The sequence below is a fragment of the Chelon labrosus genome (assembly GCF_963514085.1).
Source record: "Chelon labrosus genome assembly, chromosome: 14".
Classification (NCBI taxonomy): domain Eukaryota; kingdom Metazoa; phylum Chordata; class Actinopteri; order Mugiliformes; family Mugilidae; genus Chelon; species Chelon labrosus.
This window is the reverse complement of record NC_140347.1, coordinates 28777952-28796609: the sequence shown is the minus strand read 5'-3', so window position 1 is coordinate 28796609 and position 18658 is coordinate 28777952. Positions and strand designations below refer to the sequence as shown.

General features: G+C 40.1%; 1 protein-coding gene across 1 annotated transcript; it reads left to right on the top strand.

Moving 5' to 3' along the window:
- Positions 1 to 596: 596 nt before the first annotated feature.
- On the top strand, positions 597 to 8521 carry gata4 (GATA binding protein 4). Its single transcript, XM_084561044.1, has 6 exons — positions 597 to 1282; positions 5466 to 5632; positions 5770 to 5895; positions 6113 to 6194; positions 8016 to 8155; positions 8388 to 8521. The coding sequence occupies exons 1-6, from the start codon at positions 760 to 762 to the stop codon at positions 8511 to 8513; spliced, it is 1164 nt and encodes a 387-aa protein (XP_084417170.1). The 5' UTR covers positions 597 to 759; the 3' UTR covers positions 8514 to 8521.
- Positions 8522 to 18658: the final 10137 nt, after the last annotated feature.

Below are 18658 nucleotides of genomic sequence, written 5' to 3'. Positions count from 1 at the left end.
AAAAGACTCTTACGCGCTTCAACCTTGAGAAAACTACTTCAATGTTCACCGTTCAAAAGCATTTTATACAAATATCCCAAACTGGATAAAGACAGAGAAAATCACATGCTGTTATTTTGTTGGTCTAAACTTAGTTCGTAATTAATAGCCTAAATCTCCTCAAAAAGTTTTAACTTATTGTGTAGGCTATATTTTATGCAGTAGTAATTATTTTCAGATGAAAATAAAAAACTCTGTAAGCATGAAAAGAAAAATATTGTGTATTGCGACTAATAATCATAATAAGTAAGAAAAGAAAGACTTTGGTCAGATTTGCAATAATAAAATCCATGTCTTCAAAAAAATTATATGAAAATATATTATTAACCTTCGTTAAAATGTTCACACTTTTTTTTCCCTGACATTGGGGGAGAGAGAGAGAGGGACAGAGAGAGAGAGAGAGAGAGAGAGCGAGAGAGAGAGCGAGAGAGCGAGAGAGAGAGAGAGAGAGAGAGATGATAACAGCTGGATCTTGATCACACGGAATAGTTTCTCACTCCTCCTCCTCTCTCATGTGTCCTCTCTCTTTGCTTGTTTTTAATTTTCTGAATGTTGTGGTCGCTTTGTTCGACTTAGCAGCAGATTCTTAGGAGAGGGTTTACTGGGTTGTTTTAAACTGCATGTCTCTGCGGTAAACACGCAGTAACCTTGTGCGTAACTGCATCCACGCGTTCATTTACCCCTCCGATCAACGCGGATGTCCAGCGTCAAGGTGAGGATATGTACCAGGGCATAATGACTACCAACCACGGACCCCCTTCCTATGAGGCCGGATTTCTCCACAACGGCTCGGCGGGCACCTCTCCGGTTTACGTGCCCACCACCCGGGTCGTCACCCCCATGATTCCGGCGCTGCCTTACCTGCAGACGCCCGGCGCGTCGCAGCAGAGCAGCCCCGTGTCGAGCCACTCTGCCTGGGTGCAGGCGGGCGCCGATTCGGTGCCCTCATACAACCACTCCCCGGTGTCTCCTCGCTTCACCTTCTCCACCAGCCCGCCTCTGTCTTCCGGGGTGGCCACGGTCCGGGAGACGGCAGTTTCATACACCAGCCCGCTGAACATCTCTGCTAACGGGAGGGACCACTACGGCGCCAGGGGCCTCAGCGGGTCGTATCATAGCCCCTATCCGGCCTACATGAGCCCAAACGTGGGTGGAACGTGGCCGGCGCCCCCCTTCGATAGTCCGGTTCTCCACGGTCTCCAAACAGGAGCTCCTCCGTGCGCAACACGGCACCCAAACATAGGTGAGCACCAGAAAGATAAATTAATATACTTTGAAATGTTCCATTTATAAATGATGTGCTGGACTCACGTTGAAAATATTTTCTCCAAAGAAATTTTTTTTTTTTTTTCTGTCATCCAGACTATCAGCTTCACTGTCACCAAAAAGAGAAAACGCACAAATGACTTTGATAGAGAAAACGTATTTGATTTATTCACAGGCGACTGGGCATTGATACCTATGTACTATGTACCTATGTTATTGCAAATAAATTCTTAAGCATATTTTCTCTGCTGCTGGAGAAATCTTAAATTATAAACCTGAATGACAGGATGATCTTCAACACAACGTTTCTGTCTGTACATAAAAATAAGGTTTTAATAAAAAACAAATCTTAAATATTATCTTATCCTGTTAGTAAATTGAACTCTAGCAAAAGGCCTAAATGTGACAGACAAACTTTTATAATAATAATAATAATAATAATAATAACAATAATAATAATAATCATAATAATAGCATTTAACTGGTGATTCGTAATTCAAACAGTATGAGAAATATTCCTACAAAAACGAACCCATTAGACGCCTCAGATTTTACTTGTGAGTCGTGTTTTAAAGGTTTGTTTAAAATAAAATCCCTGCTGAGTGAGAATTAACGCCAAGCTGAAAACGAAACGAGATGTGTTGGTTTCACGTCTGATTATTATTATTATTTTTTTTAAATCTTTCAAAAATAACACTCCAATTAAAATCAGCCTCATATGTTGCTCAGTGTAGCATAAAATTTAAGATGCACCAGCCTAAACTGTCATAACGACTGGTGAAGACATTTTTTTATGTCTAGCTCAGTGATTTGATAAAACGAATAAGCCAGAAAAGCTGTAGTTTAAATAGCTGCCGTCTAAATGGGACAAAATAGTTAATATTTTACCCATATGATTATGTTTTTGTTAATAAAATCAATCAAAATGAAATAGACTGGATTATTATGTGTATACAAATATTTTAAGTGCGGCTGACAGTCACTGAGATGAGAGATGTTTTATCAAGCCAGACTTGCAACTGTTCGTCATATAATTAACACACAACAATTTGCATATATTATGAAGCCAAGAGATGGTTTCTTGGTGAGGCAGGAATTAATATTTAACAGAAATGATAAGACAGTTTATGGGGGGGATTGTGATTTATGAGCTGTGTTTGACTGTGGCCTCTTGGATCAGATCAGATTTATTTAATCTGAAGGGAATCTCATTCATACAGGCTTAAATGAATGGTCTTGTTGTTATTCAAAGTAAAGAGACGATTTGTTCTTTTCTGATTGATAATACGACACAAATATAACCTGAACAGCCTCCAGCTAAAGCTAAAATCAGACCGATGGGTCCTCTGTGCCTCTGTGCTGGATGTGAATTTGGCCTATAGGTGCCGGGCCACAGTGTACTCTGGACCATAAGGATGATAGAGGTTTCACAACACACTGGTTTTGCTTAGGTTGCCAGATTTTCAATGGGTGCCACATCCACCTTGTGTAGTCTACATTACTAATCAGCCTTGTGCTGGTTTGACCCGTGTTTCTCCTGTTATCTGTAATATCTGCTCTAGGGTGACGAGGGACCGAAAAGTCTTTTCATTCATGTTCTTTATGTGCTTGAGCACATTTTCCATTCAGTGTCACACAGCCCAGAACTTAATCAGCTGGTCTGGGTCACAGTTATTTCAAGTTGATTAACAGCTGATTACTTCCTCATTTTTTAAATATTAGCCACTCATGCTGCCTCCCAGTCAATAAACAGGCGACCCGTGTGGTTTCCATCTACGAGGTCATTCCCCTGAATGGTTTGATGAAGAAAGAACAAAAAAAAAGAAAAAAAAGATCAGCCATACAACAGAAGGAGAGATAACTGCATTGATCCAATCTGGCTTCTTTAGATCATTATAGCTGTTTCAAAAAGCATCTTGATCACTTTTGTTTGCAGTTGTTTTCAGTTACCGGCTGCACGTCATTGTTTTGCAATCACACCAAATTAAATCACATCTCGGTGTTTGATTAAGTGGCAATGAGTCATTCAGTGAAAACCTATTGTTCCTTGCGGAAAAGAGAACTGAATCTGTTCAACTGAAAGGAAAAGAGGAAACAATATTTAAATCATCACATCAAATATGATCAGTGCTAATTTTAGTAAGGAAGCCAAACGAAAATGTGTTTATTAAAAGGTGCTTAACATTTTAGTCTGAGCTTAAAATAACCCTTAAACTAATAAAAAAATGCTTTTACTTTGAAAAAACGAAGAAGTTATTTACAGCTGTTAGCATAATTTGTATATTCATTCAAACCTTAATCTAATCATTGTTTGCTCAGATTTAATTAGATTGTAAGATGATTAAGCAAAAGTACAATTTTCACAGTTTTAATTGTAAATTCTAAATAGATAAAAGCCTTTATTTTAGATTCTATAAACACAATATCTGTGTTATCATTCATATATGTCTCTGTAAAGCAAAATATGTGAGGGCATCTCGTTTCTGCCTGCTTTGCACTGTAGTATGGAATAAAAACTAAAAAAGATAAGACAAAATAATATTTGCAGTTTGCTTGGCAACTGCAAAACATTTGTGTTTTTTTATCTACGTGTAAAGCAATTGCTATTTTTTGTATTCTAATTGTTATTTAAGCATTAAATGTTTATCAATTGTATTCTTGTATTAGCAGCAAAAATTGTATTCCACTTTCAGATGGATCTAGTTCAAGTAATTTATACATTTATTCATCTGCAACATTACATGACATTTATAAAGTCCATGTTGTTTATTTATTTATTTTAAGTTTTTAATGTACAGCATTACCCTCTGGAATGTGGAGAAAAAAACTGAAAGAACTATGGATGCACTCTTGCCGAGTACATGAATTTAAAATTTCCAATTTTATATATTCATGTAAAATTAAAAAACAAACAAAAAAAAAAACATGTCAAGATGATGCACTAAAGTACTAAACCAAAAACTTTAAAATTAACTTTATAGTTTACTAGAGTACAGTTACTCAGTATAAGGCCTTAATTACTTTTGTCCACAAAAATATTCTCGCTATGCATTACAGTTGTAATAAGTAAGATAACGTCATTTCTGCATGTCAGTTTGCATGCATCGCATTCAGACATCTTTATCATTTGAAGTTTCTAAATGTCAAACAACTTGGCTAAATAAACAGAATGAAAGTTAAATATTAGTGTAAATATTACATGTAAAGTACAGTTCTTATTTTATTATTAACTCTTCCCCTGAGATGACTGAAAAACACTGTGTACAGACAGTAGTCCTGACATGTCACATCCGAATGAGCCTTTTATATCTGTTTTCACCTTTGTCCTCCTAAAGTGTTTGTGTTTTCAAACCCTGATAAAGACACACACTGACATTTGCACAGTGGAAAAAAATAAACCTCCATTTAGATAGAGGCCAAAAGGGTTCTCTTTTGTGTATTGTCTTGTGTTGCTGCGTTGTGTTGGCTACAACTGCTGCCGAGCTCAAGGTTAACGTGCCCTGCCATCTCTGTTTGGCTCCCAGCCTTGAGGAGGCCTGCGCACATAGGAGTGCTCGGCATGGCGATGGAGGAACAGATGCAGGCCAGATTTGTACTATCAGGAGAAGAGTAATTAAGTGTGTGATTAAAAACACATTATGATGTCATTTAGGTATTCTCTGTTCAGATAACTGTTGCAAACTGTGCTGGTGGTACGGCTGCTACGCGAAGCCAAGCTGTCTCATCCACTCTGCAGATTGATGCCTCCTGCCTTGAATGGCTAAGTGGTTTTTGGGCCATACTCTGTTATGTGCCAAATGAGAGAGCGAAGATTACATTTATCAGATGCTATCTGAGAGGGAGAAAGAGATGTGATAGACACGGAGTCGTATTTGAAAATGATCTATTCCATCTCTATTTCCAGCCGACTTTTATCTCAAGAATAGCTGTGAGATAAGGAGGGATTCCAGGCTGCTGGTGCGTGGCTGCAGCCTGCGCCTCCTGCTGTTGTCTGAATGCATGATCACTGACTTTGACTGTGCAGCAAACAGTTTAATAACAGAGTATTTTTGAGGCTGATTTCTCTAAGAATTGCAGAACTGTTCCAAAAAGAGCTGACGATAAAGTAAGAAAAATTTTTTGGCTCATCATGCTTCCTGTCTCTCATCTCTTCTTCTCAGATTTGTTTGATGACTTTGCTGAGGGCCGGGAATGTGTGAACTGCGGGGCGATGTCGACCCCCCTGTGGAGGCGGGATGGTACTGGCCACTACCTGTGCAACGCCTGTGGACTGTACCACAAGATGAATGGCATCAACAGACCTCTTATTAAACCCCAAAGGCGGCTGGTGGGTGGCGACTAAACACTTCATTATCTCCTTCTTTTACTCTTATTAAAGAAAAAATATTATTCTTTATCAAATGAAATATGGTTTCCCTTGTCTTGTCCTTTCACTGATTAACTGATGCGTTTTATCTGCTGCAGTCTGCCTCGAGGAGGGTGGGCCTGTCCTGCACCAACTGTCACACCACCACCACCACCTTGTGGCGACGAAATGCAGAGGGAGAGCCGGTCTGCAATGCATGTGGGCTCTACATGAAGCTCCATGGGGTAAGATATGAGTGTTTTGCCAAATCTATCACAGCCCGGAGCAAATGTTTTGCAGCCCTGTGCTGGTCCAGGGAATGATATTTGAGAACCTATGATGTAAGGGAATGTACACTGAGAAAGCATGTCCACATTTAACCTCATACTGGTGATCAAGCGAAAGAAATCTAGATGTTACAAAAACACCAATGGTCGTTTGTTTGTCTTGGTGTCTCAACAGGTCCCTCGGCCTCTGGCTATGAAGAAAGAGGGCATTCAGACCCGCAAACGCAAACCCAAGAACCTCAACAAGTCCCAAACCGGTGAGCCTCAAACACACATGTGATTATCTGCACATCTACAAAAGCATGTCATAACAAGGGGGATAACCCATGGCCCTTTGTTTCTCACAGACATTTGTGAGTCTTTGAGTCATTTTTGTGTCAAGGCCCATCCACATGTGCATACTGCAAAGTTAGTCTAGACCAGGGATGGGCAACCTAAATGATGGAGGGGGCCACAATTTTTCATCGACACTACCAGAGGGCCACATAGGACCACGCACTTAACCAGATATGATAAAACTGCCATTTTAAATATGTTTGCGTGTGTACAATTAGAATATATTTATAATTATATATATATATATATATATGTGTGTTTATTGAAGCAAACAAAAAATAACCACTTACTGTGATTTTATTTTTTTTTTAATTCATTTGTGCATTTCTTCACCAAGAAACAGTTTCCCCTGTATACCCACTCTACCTCACCACTATCAGCAGTGGGCACTGGTAAAAAGCCGCCTTTGTTTGCGTAGCCTACTTTTGATTTAAGGTCAGCTACGATAGCAGCCCTTGCAGCTTCAGTATACTTCTCGTATTTAGCTTTGTGCAACGTGTTGTAGCAGCAACTTTACCAGAAATCTTTCACGGCAGATAACGTCTCTAAGCAGACTAAGCACATAGCTTTGCCTTTACATTCTGTGAACAGATAACCTTCTTTCACCTGAAAGACACGAAGTCTTCTCTTTCCTCCGCTCTTAGCCACGGCGCAACGTCTCTTCTTCACTGGTAGAGAAGACCCGGTGGAAGCGTGTGCGAGGCGGCGTCTGCATTAGAGGCGCCATCTAGTGGCCAACTGTGTCATTACAACTGATTCAGTGCCGCAGAGGATACAGTTTTATAATTTTCAAAAATGAATCTAAGGGCCACGTCGAGTGAGGTCGGCCCGCGGGCCGCCAGTTGCCCATCCCTGGTCTAGATCACTAAATCTACACTATGTGTAGAAAATATTTTTGTTAATTAAAGGAAAAAATACACAATAAGTTTTACACTTTTTTTGTCTCAGATTTACACAACAAGTATGAGGCATTGGCAGAGATGTTGGTGAGACTTGGATGTATACACTGATCAGGCATAACATGACCACTGACAGGAGAGCTAAATAATATTGATCATCTTGACATCGTGACAATTCAATGTTCTGCTGGGAAATGTCTGGACCTGGCATTTGTGTGGATGTTATTTAGACATGTAGCACCCACCTAGACCAGACCCCCATAGCAATGACACTCCTTGATGGCAGCAGCCATCCCCAGCAGGATGCAGCCTGACACAGACACACACACAAAAATGGTTTAGGAACAACTCAAAAAAACATGAAGAACAGCACAAGGTGTTGACCTGGCCTCCAAATTCACTAGATCCCAAACTGATCAAGTATCTGTGGGATGATCCACAGAGGCCCCTCCCCTCAACCCATGGGACCCAAAGGCCCCCACTCACAACATTCTGTTGTCAGACACAACAGGACACCCTCAGAAGGCCCATGTCCATTTTCCGATGAGTCACCACAAGGGAGACCTACACAGTATTAGGAAGGTGGTCATAATGGTATGCCTGATCGTGGAACATTAAGTCAATTATATTCAAAAAGAAACTAAAATACATTAAATACTGTGTTTTAATAATTAAATACAACTACTAAATAATAAAAATGAAGTACAAACAAGTAAACCAACTCTGCAAGACAACCTGAAACTAAACGTATGGTCAAGCAAAAATGAAAAACACAAAACCTTCATAACTCTGGTTTACTGTCTGTACATGTCCAGTAACCTGAGCTGTGCTTTAACACCGCAGGGACTCCAGGCAGTGAGGGGACTCCACTTACACCCAGCAGCACTCCTCGGGCCTCCACCACCACCACAGAGGAGCCTCGCCAGATAAAGACAGAGCCAGAAAATCACAGCTTGTACACACACCACAGCGCGCACACGCAGGTGAGGGACGCTTTGATCGAGGAATTCCAGAGCGTATTCACATTCAGTGATTTATGAGGAGCCCTGGTTGCGTTGACAGAAGAGGTAGATACTCATAAAACAACGCAATCACCTCCCACATATGTCTCAGACCGTAAAAGAGCGACGAGGCTTTTCTTTTATGAGACGAATGTAGGTTCCATAAACTGAAATAAAGATTCCCTTACTCATCACCCTTCTTCTGCATCTCCAGATTTCATCCCTACCAGCTTACATGACAGCTCAGGGAGGTGCCCTTCCCCACAAGATGTCCCCTGGGGGCCACAGCGGGTCCTCTGGCTCCAAAGCTGAGCCCTGGAACAACCTAATCCTGGCTTAGATGACACCACAGCCCAACATCTCAGAAAAACTACCTACCTGCTACTCAAAACTCTCCTGAGAGACCAAGTTTCTATAGCTGACTGCTGCTCAGAGATCTGGGACAGAAATGTGGGAGCCACTACAGATAAAACGAGATCTGGACTGTGAGTACAGTCACAGCCACCAAGGACTGAATGACGATTGTGTTAGGTATCTGAAATTCAGGACAGCGATTAGATTCACACAGTAAGTCCGGAAATAAAGGACGACTCCTGTCATTCTCTTCTACAATGACAGCGCAGAGCCATTAACTGTAACACAGTGACTTCATTGTGATGATTTGCATACAATTGTTGACATTTTGCCAAAGATTTGCCAGATTAAGAATATATATACTTAAAAAAGGAGACTTTATATGAAGGAAAGTGTATTTCAAAGGTCAGTTCACTTAAAAATGAAAGATACATTTTACCGCCAGCGGCATCTACTTTACTCTAAAAAGAAAATAGTTTTTTTTTGTTTGTGGTGCTAAAAGCTTTACAATTGGGTTCTTAAAAACTCCAGTTATATTTCTCCATGAGATATTTCTTTTCCCCAGAGAAGATGCTTCTGGTGTCATTTTCTTTAAAATTATTTCAGCCCCCGGTTGTCAGAGTGGCAGCAGGGGTTGAAGCTGCACCATTTGGGATTTAACAGATTTAAATGTAATCTAAAATTTAGCTGTGAACCTAATTTAATTGCCAGTGTCCACAGCAGCATGGATCCACTAAATCGAACGCAGCCCTTTTAATGTTGTTGTGTTATTAAGGTGAGACACTACAGGTCAATAAGGGAAAATGTGGCCATTAAACTTCCCCTGCCAAATAATTACATCACTGTAACATGATTATTTTAAGACAAATAAGATGCATGTTAATAATAAAAAAATAAAAAGAGGTATTTTATTTTATTCCATGTATTTGAAATTTAATGTTTAAATATCTAAATGAGGTATTATCCTATAGACAAAGTAAAATAAGCACCTACTGCATTTTGGATGTTCTCTTTTCCCTTAGTCCGATAGAAGACATGCTACGGGTGTAGAATGACCCAAAATCTCCAAACTGACCTTGCCTCTGGTGTCTCTCCTTGATTCCACCTGCACTTTTCCTGCCACGACAAACTTTTATATATTTAACAGTGAATCTTATTCTAAAAATGAATCATAAACATTTATATTACAGTAAACCTTCTGTGACAAGACACTCGTCTGATAAATCCTCTTTACAGTACATAAAGGTGACCTTCGGTAAATACAATCTTCTGGCTGCTGCAACTAGAACAGCTACCTGTTGTCTCTTGATCCGTTTATCTGTTTGCATTTAGATTTAATATCATGTATGAAAACATATGTGTCAGTATTGCAATCTCTTACATTGTACAACACGTAATAAACTACCTATGTTGCAGAAGTGTTGCGCTTGATGAATGTGACGTGGATGAAGTTTAGCGCCCTCTGTTGCACACAAGCACAGACATACATCCACTAGACTTATTTTAAAAAACTTAAAAAAAAGAAATCCTTCTAGTATTTATTATTAAATGCCCGATTCCCGACAACGTTATCATGTAATTATCATCTATTGTGTGAGGGCTGTTTGATAAGCTGTATAGTATGGTAGCAGTGTTTTAATTTGCTGGTAGCGAGCATAGAGGCGACCAGTGTAAATGTGGGATACTGCCACGTGTAATTACAAAAACCAATAACTATATGAGCTTATATGTAAAAAGTCCACTCCAGTATAATTGTGTTATATGTCATTTGTGTTGTATTGCAGGTAAAGACTAATAAAGACATTTTGACATATGTAAATAATATACAAAGGTGGTGTCTTTCAGTTTCTTTCAAATGCAGGCCAAATGATGTCTCACACAGACTTTACTAATGTCACAGTGTTTTTTCATCTTTTTCTGGGAAGTGCAGTTTCCCAATTTGCAGATATTCTTCAGAGAACTTCTGAATATCACTGATAAACAGGTGAACGGTGCACTGGTTGAAGTCTTCGTTTAGTTTCTCCCTGATGAACTCCGCATACTTGTCCTGCACCATCTCCCTCCAGCACTGCTGAAATGTGAGTCTGATCTGCTCCTGATCTGCCTCGCATACTTGTGAGCCGAGGGGGTGTGCAAATGCGAGTCCGCTTTGCAAATATTCCTCATAGCTTTCAGTTTTGCCCGAAAGCAGAACCTCTGCGGCTTCGATCACCGCGCTCACTTCCTTTGTCAGGATCTTTTTCTCGTCTTCAGGTCTGCTTTCAAAAGCAGTGTGCATACATTTGAAGTGGCTCTTCCAGTCCTGCCTCTGCACACTGAATGGGATGTCTCCTTTTACAGATCTCAAGAGGCGCTTAGCAACACAAAACACAGCTTCACACAAAGTGCTCTCTTCAGCTGCTTTAACATAGCTCTCATAGTCCAGACTTTGATTTATGCATAGCAACTGTCTGTAGTTGACATCCTTGAAGAGTGTTTCTTTGCTTCCTTTAAAGCCCCAAGGTCTCACATAGCCAATGTGAGTAGTAGCTCCAAACACTCTCCACCACTCATGAGCCTTGTGAACCAGGTTTAACATGCATGGGTGTGTGATCCTCGCCAAACACGGGCTGTTCACGGTGAAAACATACACCTTGCAGACCCCACAGACACCTCCTGTCTCCAGGAGCTCCTGGGTTTGTCTAATGATGACGTCCTCGCTGTGTTCTCCATTGTTGTAGTTAGGATAATAAGGTCCATACATGATGATCTCCTCCTGTGTCTCGATAACTGCCCATGAATGTTGCCTGTCGTCTTCGCCGCATTCGTCACTGATGTCCCGGTGGAAGCCCAAAAACTTCTTGCTCACAGAGTCGTTGAGGAAGAAGTCATCGGGGGCTTGTTTGAGTTTGAGACGCTCTAAAACTTTCTTCACAGAGTGCTGTGTGTCAGCCCAGGATGACGTCTGCTCACAGAGGCTCGTAAAGTCGTTCAGGTGTCTGGTCCCCCCGTTTGGAAATGCTTCATATGTGCAGGAATGACCACAGCTTCTCCTATGAGGCAGAAATATCCCATGTAAACAAAATCCGCCTACTAGTGAGTGCATTTTAGAACTGAAGTAACAACAACTGAAGTACATCTATTTGGGTGAGATCAATAAATTATTGGACTGGTATTGTCACTATGAAGTATATTTTATTACCTTTATGCAGGTATTTCTAAAAACTTTTAGTGTAAATCGAACTAAGAAACCTTCTAAGCATAATGTAAACTTGGTTATGTCACATTATTGTATTCAGTTGTTCTTTGTGTGGCTGCTTTCTGTGTCATTTTGAGGGAGGTATCACTTCCCCATGAGCTTAGTTTTCACTTCACTTCAAGTCCAGGCCTGCTCCTTGTTACTTGTCAGTTGAAGACCTTTGAGTCAGTTGGTTACACTTCACCGTGTTTACTGTACTTTTGTCAGCCTTCGGCTCTTCATCGTGTTCTGAGTCTCTTTGAAGATAAGCTCGTTAAAAATCAGTTTCATTAATTGCAAAAAAATGTGGAGAACAAATTAAAAACATCATGGCTGGCAGTAAATTTAGAGGAAAAATACTTTTGTGAAACATGATGATCCAAAAAGCTCATTACAGTAATACTGTTGCCATATCATTTTTTAAACCTGAAAGTTGCTTCAAATACCCATACTCTGAAACAACCCAGACACATAACTACATTTGTGGTCTTTTTATTTGAGGTACAATTTCATACCACGCAGAATAAATATAATGCTGTGGAAAAACTATTTGACACATTCTCTGTGTTTCTTTCTGTTTCTTTCTAAAAGGCTATTTAACACCTAAATCATAAAACGTCAAAATGAAATCACCCCCTGGAGCAAAGAGCTAGTCTCGCAACCTCTAGCAGCAACAGCGTAAACCAGATGCTACCGTTAACTATCAAGCAATCTCTGGTCCTGTTCCAGTCCATGCAAGCATGTCTCATATCAGAAAGAATTTTCAATCAGATCGAAATTTCAATCAGCTCTCCCTGAACCAATAAAGCATTACCCATGCTTGACCATCAGTATAATGTTCTTTTGCACCAATCTGTGTTTACATTACACCAAATGTTACAGGATCTATCAACCCATCCGCAGAATATTCCCCATCCGGGGTTAGCAGTTGTTTTCACCTTGCCACTCTCCAATGGAAGCCACGCCCACTGTCTTTCTTTCATGAATGCTTTTGATAACTTGTGATTTCTTTGGCAGTATTCAATGCAATGTGAAGCAAAGAGTATTCAAATGAGAAGTGGTCGTTGCCTCATGACTCTCCCATGAATGTCATTGCCTTTCAGGGAGCTATGAACAAAATTAACAATGTGGTTCACTGAATTAAAGAAAGGGAGAGGTGCACTTTCTTGTTTTCTGTGGACCTTTTGTGACTTCCTGGCTCAGCTTTGCTCATGGAGGAATTTTGTCAACGTCACGCTTTGCAAAATGGTATATTTAAATTGGTTTTTGTTTTTGACATAATCTTAACATGCGATTACATTTTGCTTAAAAATAACCAATTATCATTTGAAACTTCTATTTTGTATTCACTTGGGCTGTGTATGTGTTATGATCAATTTAGATTTATGATTTGCCACAGTTGTTCTTCAGTCTGTACTTACTTGAGCCAGGTATGTTGTGTAGCTGTGCTGTGTGGCCAGTCGCTCGGGTGTCTGTCCAGCACAGTTGTGACGCTGGTCAGAAATTTCTTCGTAGGAGGCTGGTGTTCATATGCATCAAACAGATGCCACTTACAGCTAAACCTGGAAAAAAAAAAGACAGGCTGATTTACGCAGAAAACAGCGTGCACAGAGCCTGCTAAGTCATGCTGTCCACCAGAAGACATCTCAGGAAAGGACATGGCTAAAGGGTTGAAAGAATTTATTAGCCTGTGCAAGAAAAACACAGACACAGCTGGATACTTAGAAGTAAAATCGACTTTACTCACATGTGAAAATCCATCCAGTCTCCTCTAAACTACAATATTACTCCTGCTTTGTCGTGGTCTTTGCAATCACAGACAACAACTGAACTCCTGGATTTGCAGTGAGTTTAATGAGATGCTTTCTTGAGAGTGTGAGAATTTCTGCACTTAGCTCCTCCTCTCTGCAATGCCAGAGGCCATGCACATATTATCCAGCCTGTATGTAACTGATGTTTTACCCGAGAGCCAATCCTCAACTTTCTTATATGAAATGAAAGTCTTGCGGTGATTAATGAAGATTCATGGTGGAGGTTGACTGCAGTTCACAGCTGCCACCAGAGAAGAGATTAAACTAAATATTAACTTAGAATGTTTCAGAAAGTGATCCACCCAAACAGATTAAGTTCTGTACAAGTGCAAACATCAGTCGGTCAAGTGATTGTTTTTTTTTTTTTTTGTTCTCTGTCCAAACCTGCCTGAAGAAAACAAACCAATCAAAAAACAATCATCATCCCAGAGACAAATATGACAGCATCTGCCAATATATTGAAACACTTCAGAACCCTCAGAACTCCTAAGGAAGTCTGGAACCTTTGGCTGTTTATTTTCCATTTTCTACTCTCTGCAAACTTGCAGAAACATTGGCATGAGAACACTCATGAGGCAGAGACATGCAGAGCAACATGCTAGACAGGATCTGGGACGTCACTGGGTTTGGTCAGTGTAAAATGAAATGTGACTCCTTGTGACTTTCCTCCTCCTCCTTCTTTTTTTATTTTTTTTTTTTGCATTTTTGCCCTAAAGCGGCAGTCACAGTAGACAGACAGGAATGGTGGGGAAAGAGAGCCGCCCTGACCACTATTGGTTTTCAGTTTTTCAACTTTGCTGGAAGAAATTTCTTTATAAAAATGACCGAAAACAAATGTGTGAGAAGCAGGCGCAAGAAAGCCAGGGAGGGAGAGGGAGAGAGGGACAAAGGCTTCTTTTTGTTTTTCTTGAACTGTACTGATAAGACTGGTACGCACAGAGCTGCCAGGCTGAAGCTTTTTCTGCTTCCTCTAAACTTTAGAGCGGTTTATCTTAATCTAGGTTCTTCATTAAAGCCCAACACATGATATATTTGAAACCTTCATGTACATTCACCTAATTGGTTATTACACATCCTATCCTGTGCAGTACAATTAGAATGTGACATCAATATGAGTATAATAGTCTGTTGTAGAGGTGGTCAGTTTGCTGCTGGAGGGGTATTGGCTGTGTCCGACTGTTAAGTGGTCATCAGAGTGATGGCTTGAAGGAAGACACCGTACCTGTGTCTGGTTGTTTTTCTGTAGTGCCCACCAGAGGGCAGGAGCTAGAACAGGTGTCCAGGGTGTGATGAATCTACAGTGACGTTTCCTGCCCATTTCCTGACTCTGAATGTGTATAAGTCTTGGATGGAGGGCGGGCTGGGACCAAGAATCTTTTCGGCAGTCTCGACAGTCCGCTGCAGTCTGCTCTTGGCCTGTTTGGTGGCTGATCCAAACCAGACGGTGATGGAAACGCAGAGAACAGACTGGATTATTGCCATTATCATTCTCACTGGCCCATACTGCTTTGTGTCATCGCATAGAGTGCTGCTCAAAACGTTTTGTGTCCCTCAAAATTTTCTACATTTCTGCATAAAAATGACTCAAAACTTCAGCAGAAGTTCTGAAATTAGGCAAGGCAAGGCAAGGCATTTTTATTTATATAGCGCATTTCATACCAAGAGGCAACTCAATGTGCTTTACATAAAAACAGAACAAATTAGAACACACAGTTAAAAGCAAGAACAAAGAAAAAGAAAAAAAAGAAAAAGAAAAGTGTATTATATATATACATATATTAAAACGATTAAGAGGACTTACAGTGTAAATCCAAGATTACGATTTAAAATGATTTAAAAGGGCTCAGCCATATGCACATGAAAAAAGAAATGTTTTTAACCTAGATTTAAAAGTGCTTACAGTTGGGGCTGATTTCAGCTCTGCTGGTAGTTTGTTCCATTTGTGTGCAGCGTAACAGCTAAATGCTGCTTCACCGTGTTTGGTTTTAACTCTGTGCTCCACTATCTGACCTGAGTCAGTCGATCTCAGAGCTCGACTGGGTTTATACATTGCTAACATGTCATTCATGTATTCTGGACCTAAACCATTCAGTGATTTGTAAACCAGTAGCAGAACTTTAAAATCTATTCTGTAGCTGACTGGGAGCCAATGTAAAGACTTAAGAACTGGGGTGATATGCTCTGATTTCTTTGTTCTGGTTAAAACTCGAGCTGCAGCGTTTTGGATGAGCTGCAGCTGTTTGATACTTTTTTGGGGGAGTCCAGTCAGAAGACCGTTACAGTAGTCAAGTCTATTGGAAATGAAAGCATGAATCAGCTTCTCCTGATCTGTTTGCGACATGAAGCCCTTAATTCTGGATATGTTCTTAAGTTGATAAAAGGCTGTTTTGGTGATTGATTTGATATGACTGTTGAAGGTCAGATCTGAGTCTATCAGCACGCCAAGGTTTCGGACCTGGTCTTTAGTTTCTAGAGACAGTGACTCAAGGTGTTTACTGACAGTAACCCTCTTCTCTTTATTGCCAAAAACAATGACCTCAGTTCTTTCTTGATTTAACTGCAGGAAGTTTTGGTTCATCCAATTTTTGACTTTCTCTAAACAGTGACACAATGACTCTATTTGACTGCAGTCATCTGGAGACAATGCAAGATATATCTGTGTGTCATCTGCATAACTATGATAGTTGACATTTGAATTCTGGAGAATTTGACCCAAAGGCAACATATATAGGCTGAACAGAAGGGGTCCAAGAACTGACCCCTGAGGAACTCCATATGTCATAGCCACTGGATCGGATTGATAGCTTCCAATGGTCACAAAATAACTCCGCTCCTCCAAGTAGGACCTGAACCAATCTAGTACTGTTCCGCTGAGTCCTGCCCAGGTTTCCAACCTGTTCAGCAGTATACTGTGGTCTACAGTGTCGAAAGCAGCACTGAGATCCAACAGGACCAGAACTGACACCTTGCCTGAGTCAGTGTTCAACCTTATATCATTCAAGACTCTAATGAGAGCTGTTTCTGTACTGTGGTGAGGTCGAAAGCCTGATTGAAATTTATCAAAGAGTCCACTGGAGTTTAAAAAGTTGCTAAGTTGATTAAAAACCACTTTCTCAATGATCTTGGCTATAAAAGGGAGATTTGAGATAGGTCTGTAGTTGGTTAACATGGAAGCATCCAGCGTTCTCTTTTTTAAGAGTGGTTTGATGGCAGCTACTTTTAGGGCTTTAGGAAACGCGCCTGATTGAAGTGAGCAATTTATTATTTGCTGCAGATCTGTTTGGACAGAGCTTACAATAGTTTTAAAAAAGTCAGATGGCATTGTGTCAAGACAGTATGTCGATGGTTTAAGATGCTGAACTGTGTGCTCTATGGTTTTTTGGTCAATTGTATTAAATTCTGACATAGCTGATTTATTCCTAGGTGGTTTTAAGGATGGTGTCATTTTATTATTTCGACGATTTGTGTCGATATTTTGTCTTATAGATGTGATTTTTTCATTGAAAAAGCAAGCAAATTCATTGCATTTTTCTGTGGAAGAAAGTTCTGAAACTATCTCTTTTGGGGGAGTTGTAAGCTTATCAACCAAAGCAAACAGAGTGCGAGTGTTGTTGATATTCTTATTAATCATTTCAGATAAGTGTTGCTGTCTAGCCTTGAGTAACCCGTGGTTAAAATTAAAAATACTTTGTTTGTAGAGGTCATGGTGAATTTGAAGTTTAGTTTTTCTCCATTTACGCTCAGCTTTCCTGCATTCTGTTTTCAAAGCCTTCACCATCATAGTGTTCCTCCATGGTGTTCTCTGTCTGCTCAAGATCATCCTAGTTTTAATAGGTGCAACAGTATCCATGACATTTGAGATTTTCAAGTTGAAATTATCCAAGAGTTCATCAACTGTCTCTTCACTCACGGCTGGTGACATAGCTATAGCCTCCATAAACTTAGCACTGGTATTCTCATTTATGCACCTTTTTCTAACAGACACAGAGGTTAACTGAGTGTTTGGAGTTATCTGTAAGTCAAAGAACACACAGAAATGATCTGAAAGAGCCAAGTCCTTAATATCAACAGAAGAAATGTCAACACCTTTGGAGATAACCAGATCCAGAGTGTGGCCTCGAGTGTGTGTGGGCCCTTTCACATGTTGGGAGAGGCCAAAAGTGTCCAGTAGAGAACAAAGTTCTTTGGCATTTGTGTCCATGTTATTGTCTATGTGAATATTAAAATCCCCCGTTATGATAAAAAAGTTGTAGTCCGTGCAGATAACTGACAGCAGTTCAGCAAACTCATCAAAGAATTTTCCTGGGTATTTTGGTGGTCTATAAATGATTAGAAAAATAACTTTTTCTACAGAAAAATAGGAGCTATGAATGCTCTCTAGGCTTGGACAGTGGAACAATTATGTCCTCTACTGACCTGTTGATGGGTTACTTGGCAATGAGGCAGCTCAGCTAAGCTCAGACACAACAAGATTTACTCCACACGTTGTTCACACCTACTGCAACCTTATTTGACTTACCAGTAAAATGCATATTGAACAAGTGATTTTGTATTCCATCTTTATTGTACTTAAATCGTGATGATTTTCTTAATTTTCTTCTTATGTACATATTATTTTTGCTGATGTATTTCTACCTTTTTTCTTATTGGTATGCAGTAAGTGTGCAAAAGTTCGTTAATTTAGAAACTGACCACTACTGTCATAAACTATTCATATAATTTGGAAAAAATAAAAATAAAAATAACCCTTATTTTACTTCAAAATGCTTTCTATTGACAATATTATGGGTTAATTCTACTTATTTTTCTAACATATTATATAAACTGCTTTAGAAGACGGCAGGTAACAGTCCTAGCTGGGGTTATTATAATTATATTGAGCAAGTATGTCTAACTAACGGACCAATCAGAAGCCGCGCTCAGCTGACAGCCTGTTTGGGCGGGGCATCACACCAGACGCTCTGATCGCTCATTGGACGCTGCGCTCTAAGCCCATGATACGCCAACCAATCAGGGATGTTCAGTCGATCTGACGAGGTTGTGACTGAAAACAGTCTTCTCTTCATGGAGCTGCTGCTTCTCAGCGACGGTATGCATTGATGG